This window comes from Rhinopithecus bieti, unplaced genomic scaffold (genome assembly GCF_001698545.2).
Source record: "Rhinopithecus bieti isolate Rb0 unplaced genomic scaffold, ASM169854v2 scaffold_2439, whole genome shotgun sequence".
In the NCBI taxonomy this organism is placed as follows: domain Eukaryota; kingdom Metazoa; phylum Chordata; class Mammalia; order Primates; family Cercopithecidae; genus Rhinopithecus; species Rhinopithecus bieti.
The window spans coordinates 1176180-1189491 of NW_016804232.1; the positions used below are offsets into that span (position 1 = coordinate 1176180).

General features: G+C 42.7%; 1 protein-coding gene across 2 annotated transcripts in view; it reads left to right on the top strand.

Annotated features, from left to right (window-relative positions):
• The window catches only part of POU6F2 (POU class 6 homeobox 2), a 500263-nt gene that overhangs the window by 459669 nt on the left and 27282 nt on the right, over positions 1-13312 (top strand). For both annotated transcript variants that reach the window (XM_017867376.1, XM_017867377.1), the window contains exon 8: positions 8342-8548. In XM_017867376.1, the coding sequence (XP_017722865.1) occupies positions 8342-8548 (207 nt within the window). The remainder of the gene's footprint in view (positions 1-8341; positions 8549-13312) is intronic.

Consider the following 13312-nt stretch of genomic DNA (forward strand, 5'->3'; position numbering starts at 1 on the left):
CCCTGCTTCATCATTTGTAATTGGAAAACACAGGCAGACATACTAGATTTCTTCTTCCCCAATAACTACATGAAAAAAGACTGTTCAAGCACAACTTGTAAATATTTCTGGTTACTAATGGGAACAACCTTGCTAAAGTAACTGTCAATGACCATGTCAAAACTTCTCCTGACTCTTCTGACCTTTTTTGAGATATCGTAACTATTGTCCCTGTTGGTAGGCATTGACTGTTCCTGTTATAAGTTTAAGGTTTCAAAATCTTCAGAGGAATGTCAGCAACTAATGCATTTGAATAGTATATATGTTTAAGTCAGCTGAAACTTCAACAATCACTATTATAAATAGCAGCTGCTACCTCTCAGAAATAAACCGAATTCATAGTTTATGGGAAAATATATTCTGCTCACAGTTTAAAATGCTGTACCTCTGCTAGCTTCTTAAATTCTCTCCTCTCTTTTTCCTTGTCTCTTTCTTGCCTTCATTTCTCCTCTGTTTTTCAAGCACTTAGTTGATAAAGTTCTGATGTTCGTTATGACTCATAAAATGTCTTCCCTGTGTGTTATTGACCTTAATATTTGAGAGCAAGGCAGCCCCTTTCAGCCTTCTCAGTGGTGATGTTCCTCTTCCCTGGAACAAGAGCTCAGCGGTTTCTTGCTTCTTGACTTCTCTGGGCATCTCAGGTAACACAATCTTGTATGGCCACTTTAATTGCAAATAAGATGCCCAGTTACCTGACAATGGTCCCAACTGCAACTCTAATTTAAAACACCATTAGCAGCCCCAACTGGGACCTCCTTCCTGCTGCTTGCTGCTGTGGAAAAGGGTAGCCGGCCCCTCCTGCTCTCCCTGTTGGAATGGTTCCCATCCTGCTCCAGCTTGCTCGTGATGCCCTCAACTAGTCAGGTTGAGGTGAGGAAAGGAGACATGAGCGGATGAGAATGGCAGAAGGTTTCCTGCTCTCTGGACCAGCCAATGGCTCAGGCCAACTCTTGGGGGCACTTTCATGCGTTCTTTTGAGGCCCAGCTGGGACTTTGCAGTGGCACATTGTTATGAGCACTGTGTTTTCTTCCAGGTGCCCACTTCCTGCTCGGAGCTTGGTTTTCTCCAGATCCACTCTTCAAAGCCCTCTCTGGTGTTGTCCAGTGTCCATTCCCCGAGGGGTCCTCTGGGACAGGATTTTAAATGGTTCAGACCCATAATATTGAGCCCAGAGAAACACTCACACATCCTTACTCCTGCTGTCATGGGAGAGTAGCTAGTGTCAATGGCAGGTGGTGAGTGATCTTTCTCACTCTCTTTGTCTCTCCCTGCCTCTTCTCTTCCTCCCTCTTCTTCTTCTTCTCTCTCTTCTCTCTCTCTCATCCTCCCTTTTTCTCTCTCCTCCCTCCTCAGCTCAAAAGCCATAGCCTCTCACCTTTTCATTACTCAAGAATATTTCCCCCAAATTTGAGAGCACAATATTTATTCGACCACTTTTATTGTCCTTGAGGTAAGGAGAAAGCTCCCCATGCTCCACCTCTGGAAGTGAGGAAGACACAGATTTTCAAAAATTCTCTGTGTCTGTCCTCATTGTCAAGGTCTGAGTTCTGGAACTGTCTAATTGGTTTTCATTAACCTCCTCTATAAGTCCAGCACATACTCTAGTCCCTCCACTGGAATGCAGCACCAATTGGGTCTTGGTGCCCCCATGGAAACTTCCAACGTAGCATTCTATTATAAAACAGGGAAGATCAAATTACATTTCTTAATAAGCTATCATCTTCATCATGGTAAATAATTTCCATGATAAAAAATACAACATTCAGAAGAATTCAAAAGAGCTTTTGCAATTTAGTGTAAATGCCCAGGAGTTACCACACAAGCATGTAAACAAAATTAAACTACGAAGGACCATTTATTATTGAACAGTTATTTGGCTGGTAAACCACAGTGCTGAGTGCTTTGCATAGATTATCTTAGTTCTCACAGTAACCTTATGAAGTGGACATTACTATTCCTATTTTACAGGTGAGTAGACTGAGATCTTAAGAGGTAAAGTAATTCACTATTGATCTCCTACCAGTTAGTGGCAAAGCCTGGGCTGAAACCCAGCCAGTGGGGAATTCTTTTTTTCTTTGGTATACATCTTAAACTCTATTAAGGAGAATTAACTTTAATGGCTTTTGAGAAGCTTTTAGGGGAGAGGATTGTTTTTATTGTTGTTATTGCTGTTTAAATAACATCGGTTTTCATGCAAATTATTCCTTTCTTAGTGTGACAGAAAGTGTCATTTTAAAGATCTTGACACCTTCAGTTCTTTACTCTTGTCTGTGAGTGTGTTTCTAAAGTTGAAACCAAATAGTAGAGCACCAAGCAAGGATTCTAATTCTGACTGACAAGGAAAAGTATCAAGTAGGTGGGTATTCCCAGGGGTAGAGTACCTATTGATACCCCTAATAAAAGCATTAAAGTGTATACCTTCAAAAATCCTTTCTCACAGTTGCTCATTAAACAAATATGTGTCATCCATTTCTTGCAGGTTGGTCTAAGCTAATTTGTCTCGTATCCTGGATTGTAGTGATACCATCTTGGAACACACTGCCATTCCTATTCCCATGCCCATCCCAGACATTGTCAAACAGTCATGGGAAGGAAGAAACTGTTTCTTCCCAAACCCTGGAACCTCCAGAGCTCCAGAAAGCCATGGCTAGAGGATTGGCATTTCCTGCAAGATTAAACCCATTTGCCCTTGGCTAGTGTCTTCCTCTGATTAGATGCCTTCATCTGCTTGTCTTTATGCCTTTACATTCTCTGATTTAAATTCTCTGCTAAAGCCTCTCTCTACATTCATGCTTCTCTTGTTCTCCGTCTTGGACATAGCCAAATGCAAGAGGGCACGAGTTTGCGTCTTGGAAAAATTCATTTTGTTTGAGAAATAATAGTATTCTCCTACCTTTCCAGAGCCAACATCCTAATCAGAGTTGCCAAAATAATTCTAAGAGAGTTTAACCCTAACTTTGGGAGTACAGTGAGCCTAGAATGAATATGCTGTATAAGGAGGACAAAATCATTACTTGGAGGAAGAGAAAGAATAGTTGTGGCCAGACCAGAAAGAAAGGAGAAGATTGATGGGCTGCTTCTGTTTGGTGATCACTCACCACCATCTCCCTGGCTCTCAAACGTTATAAGCTCTTGTTCAAGAATGGACAGGATGATGCTAGTGTTAACAAAAATCTCTTGACCAAAATGTGCTGAGATTGCACAAATATTTGGGAAAGAATTTTCTCTGCTGATGGATTGAAAGACCTGAGGAAATTACCGATTTACAGCATTGATGGGTCTCCTTTTCTTACATATATGGGCAACAAAATTACTTGCCAATTTGACATCTGCAATCACATTCTCCATCACAGAGTTTAACAGCATTATCATTGGCTATAACAACATGTGGCCTTTCAGATGACTTATCTGAATGCCCTGGGCTTCTGTGACAGAACTCTCAGACTGCTGCTGATGACATGCACCCGTCAGCAGTGAATACATTCAGGACACTTTACCCACCATCAGTCATGATTCATCTCTATTGACTACCTCAACTAGACTGAGGCACATGAGGGCAGTGTAATGATAACCTCATGACTCAAAAGGGGCTTCAGAACCCTGAATTGCTGGAGTTGGCTACAATTGCAAGCTAATCTTCATTATGGCTTAAGTTGTAATAGCTGCTGAATTAGTGATAGTCACATTTGGGCGTAAGCCACTCAAGTTCTTAGGGAAATGGGGATCTTTTAAATACGTGTGCTAGCAAACACTACTATTTGAATGATTTTTTTAAGTTGCTCTTACAATATGAACTTTATTCCTCTTTTGTGATTTATGCTCTTAACTCATTTAAGGAAAGAGATAGATGGACATTCCCAGCAACAACCAAGTAAGTCCTGTTTCAGAGAAGCCAGACTCTTTTAGGTCACAAATTATTATTACAATACTAGTATGGGCTTTGGCCTGGTTAAAGCATTTTTCAGGGATGAATCATCACTGGTGGAGAACTGGGGCAAAGACATAGAGGATCATTGCAAATAATGCCTCAGCTATTTGCTATGAGATTTACAGGGCAATAACTTAACTGCAAATTTTCTAATGTTGCAACCTAGGCAGAGAGTAAGCCATGCTTTTTGAATTAAAGCAGAAGTTAGTGAATCAAGCAAATCCTATGCCAAAGAGTTATTGAGGCATTTTGCTTCACACTTGAACACTACAGCAGCATCCTAGGTCTACAACTGATTTCCAGATCTGTAGTCCCTCACCACTTGAGTCCGTTCTGTCGAGACAGTGACATTCACACGGAATAGCCCCATTTCAGCACTCCCCTACACTCCTGTCAAAACTCACTCATCAGAACCCCTTGGCTGGATGAAATTTGACCCTCCCAGGCTAACCTGTCTCAACCTTCCCTTGCATCCAACTCCCCATCCCCCATGTTTCTCACCTTTAGGCTGATGTCTTATTTGGAATGGTTTCTCTGCTTCCCCAAATCGTACCCAACCTCCAGACCCTGCTTGGCCCCCATTTCTTCTGTGAAGGCCTCTCAAACCATACCCACCCTTCTTCGTCGGAAATAACTCATTCATTTCCAATAGTCTTTTGCATACCCACCACGTAGGTATAGGGATTTTTCTCAGAGAGTACTTGCTATTCATTTGGTGCTCATCATTTCCACCCTTGGATTGTTGGAATCTCTGCATGCAAAGTACCTGTCTTGTTTACCCCTCCCCAGCCCCAGTTGCATCTTTTTGGCCTCCTTCATGGCACTTGACACAGTGTTTACAGAGAGAAGGATCTACAGGTATTAGGCTGCTCTGCAGGAATCCTCGGCATTTCAGGAGAACATAAATCTGTCTTGTACATTGAGTGGCTTGAACAGGAGTCACAGCCTAGATGTGCGTGTGCTCAGTGGCAAATCCTTTTCCTAGCAGTAAATCTTAGCTTCTGGGAGCTGGGAAGTCAAACTCCAAAAGCTAGTTTTAGGACTGCAAGTGTCCCAAAAGCATCCTCTTTCTACCTTTACTCTCAAATAAGAGATTCCCCTACAGCCTTGTCAAACCTCCGTTTTCGTTTCCTGATTTAGTTGAAACATATGTAGATGCAAATACTTTCCTTGAGTATCAAAAGGCCTTTAATTTAAAATATGATTTCCACAGGTGAAATGGACAACTTCTCATGAGTACAGAGAGTCTCAGATCTTTGCCGTGTCAGTTCCCCCGGTTCCCTTCTTAACGACCTCTGTGAAGTCAAAGTCCATGGAGGAGTTCTGATTAAACCTGTGGCGGTGCTAAGAGGAATCAGAGCCAGTGTAAGCAAAACAGGCACATCAGAGAATATTTAGATGACACAGTGTGTGACCATCTTTACCCTTCAATGAATGGGAGCCAATTGAAAACAACGTATTGTGATACATTCGGGAATATGACGAAATTCCCCATAATGCACTACCAAGTTTTTGACATGTTGAGATGGTGACCCCAATGCCCCTCAAAGAGAAACAAAAATAAGAATGCATAGTGTCACCAAAGGCTTCCTGACTTTAGAACTGCTCCTGACCCTGCACCCCCACCTCAAAGGCAGACTCTCTTTGTTAAAGGCAGCAATAGTCAGGTCATTACAGAGTCCTCTGGCTCTGACACTACTGTTATCCTATCCTTGATAAGTGATGCTCAGGCCTAGAAAAGAAGAGAGGACAGGGTGGGTAGGAACATAGGCAGCACCGTGTTTTAGTAATGCGGTGGCACACAGCCAAGAGTGAGGTTGTGCTTAAGGAAGAGGCTGATGACTTGTTTGCATTTGCCTTTCTTCTTCTTTCCATCCAGGAAGCAGGCAGAGTATTTCATTACTGCAGAGGCAAGCACAGGCTGGTGTCAATCTTCCCGGGACAGAACGCCTCTGTCTTCATCACAGTGTGTTCTGTAACTGTCATGTGCTGTGCTCACCCTGAACCATTCTCTCAGGATACTTGCTCCCATTGGCTCTTAATCGCACTGACACCCTGCCCCAAACAGGACCCACAGCCCTGCCCCGTAGATGCATCCAGCTTCCACAGGCTTTCAGCTCAGGCCGATAGGGTGAAATGAGGCTGCAAAGGCCTAAGACACTGGGGAAGGCCAGAGTGGGTGGGTCAGTGGCTGAGTTTTTATTGTGCATGTGTGGAAAGGGGAGTTATCCAACATAGACTGAAGATGGGAGGCCTGTTCCTGGGCCTCTCTTACCTTGCTTGTGGGGTCACAGGAGCCAGCCTTTGAATCCTGGCTGTTTAATGCAAGACCACTCATCAATAAAGTACTTATGCGCTATGATCTATTGATGTGGACGCCTCCTGACCTTGCCCGCACTGATGGGACGTGCTCATTGCTGATGCTGCGGGCCAGGCATTGTGGGCTTGCTCAGTGAGACTGCAGCCCTGCCACACTCCCTAGGGGAGAGCTGACCACTCTCCCAGTAATTACTTGACCTTTATCGGCCTCCATTGACAAATGCCATTGATACTTGATATCCGCACAGGTCCTCCATTAGTGTCATCCCACAGGGGCTTTTGTGGTGGAAGCAATGGCCTAGGGATGAGAAGGCTTTCTCCAGCACGATCTGTCACTGAATGGCATGGTCTTGCAGTTCTCCTGTGGTTCCAGCTGCATCAGGCGTCCCAGTGACAGCTGAATCTAGAAACCATTCAGTCAAAAAACATTTACTGAGAAACTATGTTCAAAGCACTGCTCGGGGTATTGTGCAGGTAGAAAGCAGTATCATTTACAAACCCAGCCCACCAGCAGCCTTTCATCTAGTGGGAAATTGCAGACAAGATACACAGTGCATTTTCTAAGAGCTGGCACCCTCCAAGGTTCTCCATGTTGTGGGAGCTAGGGGGAAGGATGGAAAAGCGAGTGCTTGGGGTCAACCAGACCTGGACTGTAGCCCCAGATTGTCACTTACAAATGCTTCTGTGAAGAAACTCAGCTGAGTTGCTTGGCCTCCCTGTGCCCCTGTGTCTTGTCTAGTAAGCAGAGGCGTGACAAATATTACTTCATAGAGGTGTTGTAAGAATACAGAATGCAGAGAAATCATATGTGTGAAAACACTTCCTGAGATCTTATTACTGTGTCCTGGTGGCCCCCAGGTCAGGTCACCAGATTTCACCTCTGGGAGCCAGAGCCCTTGAAGGCGACTGGCAAAGCAGAGCTGCGTAACCATCCTACTGTATGTGGAGGCAGAAAAGCATCCACACGGCCAGTACCATGTCGCTTCTCAGGAGATGCCACCACAGTTGGAAATAGAGATCATGTTTTAGGTTTTTACAGATTACATCTGTCACTAACAGTGTGTCCCTAACAATATGGTCTCTATTTCCAGATTCTGTGGACACCCAGTCTGTCCATTTGCTGTTTCTATTCATGGTGTCTTTCTCCTTGGCACAGTAATTGGATCTGGCCAGGCCCCTCCTGCAGTCTGTCCCCACGATCCCTCGCTGAAGCCAGAAGCCACTGGATACAGAGAAGAGCCTCCCCCGCCACCTGCCACAGAAGCCCCAAGCCCCTCACCTTTAGGCCCTGGCTTTACAACACATCATTTCAAAGGCATTTTCTTTCTGATTTCAGTCCTCAGTAGTCATTTCACCTCTACTTTAAGAGTTTCAAAAACTTGTTTATAATCTCAATTCTCTCAAGCCTTCAGAAAGCTTAGGTCCCTTGACAAATGTGCCACAGCCAGCAAGTGGCACAGCTGGGAATGGAATCCTGTCACTCTGAGAGCCCAGGCTCTCCACCACTGTAAACACCAGGGTGTGTGAGGCCCCAATCCTGCTGCGAGTATCAGGGAGCCCCTCCCCCAGCCTTGGGAGAGGAGCTGAATGTCGGTGGAGGGAAGGAAGCAGAGGAAAGAATGTCAAAGGATCCCCTTTAGTTCAGGGAGTGTGGAGCCACCCAGGTTTGAGGGGCGGTGGGATGCAGCTTCCCGGGTGGAAGAGGGCCTTGAGTACTGTGAGAAGCCCATCCTCCCTCTGGTTCTGAGAAAAAGCAGATGTCAGACCTGCCCTGGCAAAAACTGCATGTTTATACCTTAACAGATGCTTGATTTTATTTTTATATAAGATGTTTCTCCTTTCCATCCCATGAACTCAGTTCATGTGTACTTATCTCTTCTTTAGATGCCTGCCCCTGCCACTTTCTTCCACCGCACCCCCCTCCAGAGCTGCTTGCAGATTCTGAGTCAGCTCCCAGGGAGCATCCTACAGAGACCAGACTCTGCATGGTCTTCAGTTGCATGCGCAGACCCTTCACGGAGCCAGCTCTTCACCTTTGGGCCTGTCTCTTGCAGATTATCGGGACCATTCCACTGATGCCTAATCCAGGGCCATCGAGCCAAGCAGCGAGCGGCACTCAGGGCTTGCAAGTGCAGCCAATCACACCCCAGCTCCTAACAAACGCCCAGGGCCAGATCATCGCCACAGTCATTGGGAACCAGATCCTGCCTGTGATCAACACCCAGGGCATCACGCTGTCACCCATCAAGCCCGGCCAGCAGGTAAATGTTCCAGGCCAAGGCAGCCATGGCACAGGACACTCTCCTTACTCAGCTTCTCCTCTTTGGTCTCAATCAGTGAAAAGTAATTTTTACATTACAAAATATTTGATCTCACTCATCTGAACATATTGACACTTATAAAATGGCATGTAACTCTATTTTTCATTCTTAATGAATATGGGTGATAACTAAATATCTCTTTAATCTAAAAATAAGAATATATTAAATTACAGAGAGAGTGCCCTAAAATTCAATAGGGATGGATTATTATTAATCTGTGCTCAAGATACTTAATTTTCAGATTTTCAAGATGAGGTCAAAGAGAAACCAAGAACACTCATGCCTTAACTGTGAATGAAAAAATTATTAAATATTAAGAGATCCCAAGTTGCTGCTACTGAAACCACTGCCTATAAATGAGGAAATGAAAAATACAGAGTTCTGCTTGGTTGAATTTCACAAAACCATGATGATCCAATTAATTTTTCCATTCAAATATCAATTGAGAGCTTCCTATGTGTTTGTGCTAGAGGTTGGGTCTGCAGCACAAAAGAAAGGTGTGGTCCCTGACCTCATGGAGTGTCTGGTTAATTGGCTCCTTCAACAAACATTTTTTGATGACCTACTGTATAGCAGGCCCCTGATAAATGTGAAGAAACAGAAATAAAGGAGAGATGCTTTCTGATTTTAGGGAGCTCATCACCCTGTAGAGGACACAGATATATAAACAGAATCTGTTGTGCAGTAGAGCAGAGACTGTCCTGTGACAGGGCAGGTGTCACCACAGAGCTGGAAGTGACCAACTCTGCCCAGAGAATTTTTAGTCCTCCCAGAGATAATGGCTTGGGAATGGAGTCTGGACAGTTGGGTATGAGTTAACCAAGTAAATGAAGGGTTAACAACATTCCAAGTAGAGGGAACAGCAGGCACAAAGGCAGGGAAATGGGAAAGAGGATGAAGTGCTGAGAAACAGAAGAAAGGCTCATGTGATTGGAGCAGAGAGGAGGCAGAGGACATTCATGGAAGGGCTCTATAAACAAGCCGAAAAGGATGGACTTTTTCTCTGTGTGATCTTGAACACACTACATATCATCTTTGTGCCCCTGTTACCTCATTTGTAAAGTGGGGATACACCAGTAGCTACCTCACAGGGTGGTTATGAGGATTAAATGAGTTAACACATATGAAGTGGTCAGAATAGTGCCTGGCATGCAGTAAGCACTAACATAGTCGTGATGATAGTGATGATGATGGTGATGGTGATGATGATGGTGATGATTTACTCTGCAGCCAAGCCCTGGAGATCTATGAGGGCTTGTTTTTGGTTTTTTGTTTTGTTTTGTTTTTTTAACTTCTTCTTAAAAAAACCACACACATACACACACACACACACACACACACACACACACACACACACACAAAGAGATTCATGTGCAGAACGCACAGGTTTGTTACATAGGTATACGGTATACGTGTGCTATGGTGGTTGCCGCACCTATGGACCCGTCCTCTAAGTTTCCTCCTCGCACCCCTACCCCCTAACAGGCCCTGGTGTGTGTTGTTCCCCTCTCTGTGTCCATCTGTTTTCAATGTTCAACTCCCCATTATGAGTAAGAACATGAGGTGTTTGGTTTTCTGTTCCTGTGTTTGTTTGCTGAGGATGATGGCTTTCAGCTTCATCCGTATCCCTGCAAAGGACATTACCTCATTCCCTTTTATGGCAGCATAGTATTCCATGGTGTATATGTACCACATTTTCCTTATCTAGTCTATCATTGATGGGCATTTGGGTTGGTTCCATGTCTTTGCTATTGTAAACAGTGCTGCAATAAATATACATGTGCATGTGTCTTTATAGTAGAATGATTTATATTCTTTTGGATATATACCCAGTAATGGGATTGCTGGGTCAAATGATATTGCAGGTTCTAGATCCTTGAGGAATCACCACACTGATGGAATCACGCTAGCCACTATTGCTTGCCACAATATTGAACTAATTTACATTCCCCACCCAATCGTGTAAAAGCGTCCTATTTCTCCAGCAGCCTCTCCGCAGCATCTATTGTCTTCCTGACTTATTTAATAATCAGCGCATTCTGATTGGCCATGAAATTGTATCCTCATTTGTAGTTTTGCATTTTGCATTTCTCCTGATGATGCAGTGATATGAGCATTTTTTTTGCATAATGTATGTTGGGCTGTGTAAATGTCTTCTTTTGAGAAGGTTCGTCGTTCATATCCTTTGCCCCACTTTTTGGTGGGTGTTGTTTTTTTCTTGTATCAGTTTGTTTAAGTTCGCTTGTAATTCGGATATCAGAGCCTTCTTCAGATGATAATTGCAAAAATTTTCGTCCCATTCATAGGTTGCCTGTTCAGCTCCTGATGGCTAAGTTTCTTTGGCCGTGCAGCTCTTTTGTTAATATTAGATCCGGCATTTGTCAATTTGGCTTTTGTTGGCAATTGCTGTGGCATTTTGTGCACTGGAATGCTTTGCGTCGCATGCCTAATGTCCTGGAATGGTGATTGCCTAGTTTTCTTCTAGGGTTTTTATGGTTTGGGGTTTTACATTTAAGTCTAATCCATCTTGAGTTAATTTTTGTATAATGTGTAAGAAAGGGGTCCAGTTTTGATTTTCTGCATATGGCTAGCCAGTTTTCCCAGCACCATTTATTAAGGAGGGAATCCTTTCCCCATTGTTTTTGTCGGGTTTGTCCAAGATTAGATGGTTTTAGATGTATGGTGTTATTTATGAGGTCTCTGTTCTGCTCCATTGGTCTATATATCTGTTTTGGTGCCAGTACCATGCTATTTTGGTTACTGTAGCCTTGTAGTATAGTTTGAAGTCAGGCAGAGTGATGCCTCCAGCTTTGTTATTTTTGCTTATGATTGTCTTGGCTATATGGGGTCTTCTTTGATTCCATATGAAACTTAAAATAGTTTTTTCTAATTCTGTGAAGAATGTCAATGGTAGTTTGATGTGTATAGCATTGAATCTATAAATTACTCTAGGCAGTATGGCCATTTTCACAATATTGATTCTTCCTACCCAAAAGAATGGAATGTTTTTCCATTTGTTTGTGTCCTCTCTTATTTCATTAAGCAGTGGTTTGTAGTTCTCCTTGAAGAGGTCCTTCACATCCCCTGTTAGCTGTATTCCTAGGTATTTTATTCTCTTTATAGTGATTGTGAATGGGAGTTAATTCATGATTTGGCTCTCTGCTTGTCTATTGTTGGTGTAAAAGAATGCCTGTGATTTTTGCACATTGATTTTGTATTCTGAGACTTTGCTGAACTTGCTTATTAGTTTAAGGAGTTTTTGGGCCAAGATGATGGGGTTTTCTAAATATAAAATCATGTCATCTGCAAGCAGAGATAATTTGACTTCCTCTCTTCCTATTTAAACACACTTTATTTTCCTCTCTCACCTGATTGCCCTGGCCAGACTTCCAATACTATGTTGAATAGGAGTGGTAAGAGAGGGCATCCTTGTCTTGTACCTGTTTTCAAAGGGGATGCTTCCAGCTTTTGCCCATTCAATATGATATTGGCTGTGGGTTTGTCATAAATAGCTCTTACTATTTTGAGATATGTTCCATCAATACCTAGTTTATTAAGAGTTTTAACATGAAGGGATGCTGAATTTTATCAAAGGCTTTTGTGCATCTATTGAGATAATCATGTGGTTTTGTCTTTGATTCTGTTTATGTGATGGATTACATTTATTGATTTGCATAAGTTGAACCAGCCTTGCATGCCAGGGATGAAGCTGACTTGATAGTGGTGGATAAGTTTTTTGATCTGCTGCTGGATTTGTTTTGCCAGTATTTTATTGAGGATTTTTGCATCTATGTTAATCAGGAATATTGGCCTGAAGCTTTCTTTTTTTGTTGTGTCTCTTCCCGGTTGTGGTATCAGGATGATGCTGGCTTCATAAAATGAGTTAGGGAGGAGTCCCTCCTTTTCAATTGTTTGAAATAGTTCCAGAAGCAGTGGTACCAGCTCCTCTTTGCATTTCTGATAGAATTCAACTGTGACTCCATCTGGTCCTGGGCTTTTTGTTGTTGTTGTTGGTAGGCTATTAATTACTGCCTCAATTTCAGAACTTGTTATTGGTCTATTCAGGGATTTGACTTCTTCCTGATTTGGTCTTGGGAGGGTGTATGTGTCCAGGAATTTATTCATTTCTTCTAGATTTTCTAGTTTATTTCTGTAGAGGTGTTTATGGTGTTACCTGGTGGTAGTTTGTATTTCTGTGAGGTCAGTGGTGATATCCCCTTTATCACTTTTTATTGTGTCTATTTGATTCTACTCTCTTTTCATCTTTATTAATCTAGCTAGTGGTCTATCTATTTTGTTAATTTTTTTTCAAAAACACAGCTCCTGGATTTATTAATTTTTTGGAGGGTTTTTTCTTGTCTCTGTCTCCTTCAATTCTTCTCTGATCTTAGTTATTTCTTGTCTTCTGCTAGCTTTTGGATTAGTTTGCTCTTGCCTCTCTAGTTCTTAATTGTGATGTTAGGTGTTGATTTGAGATCTTTCTAGCTTTCTGGTGTGGGCATTTAGTGGTATAAATTTCCCTCTTAACACTGCCTTAGCTGCATCTCAGAGATTCTGGTACGTTGTGTCTTTGTTCTCATTGGTTTCAAAGAACTTCTTGATTTCTGACGTAATTTCATTATTTACTCAGGAGTCATCTAGGAGCAGGTTGTTCAATTTCCATGTAATCATGCAGTTTTGGTGAGTTTCTTTTTTTTTTTTTTT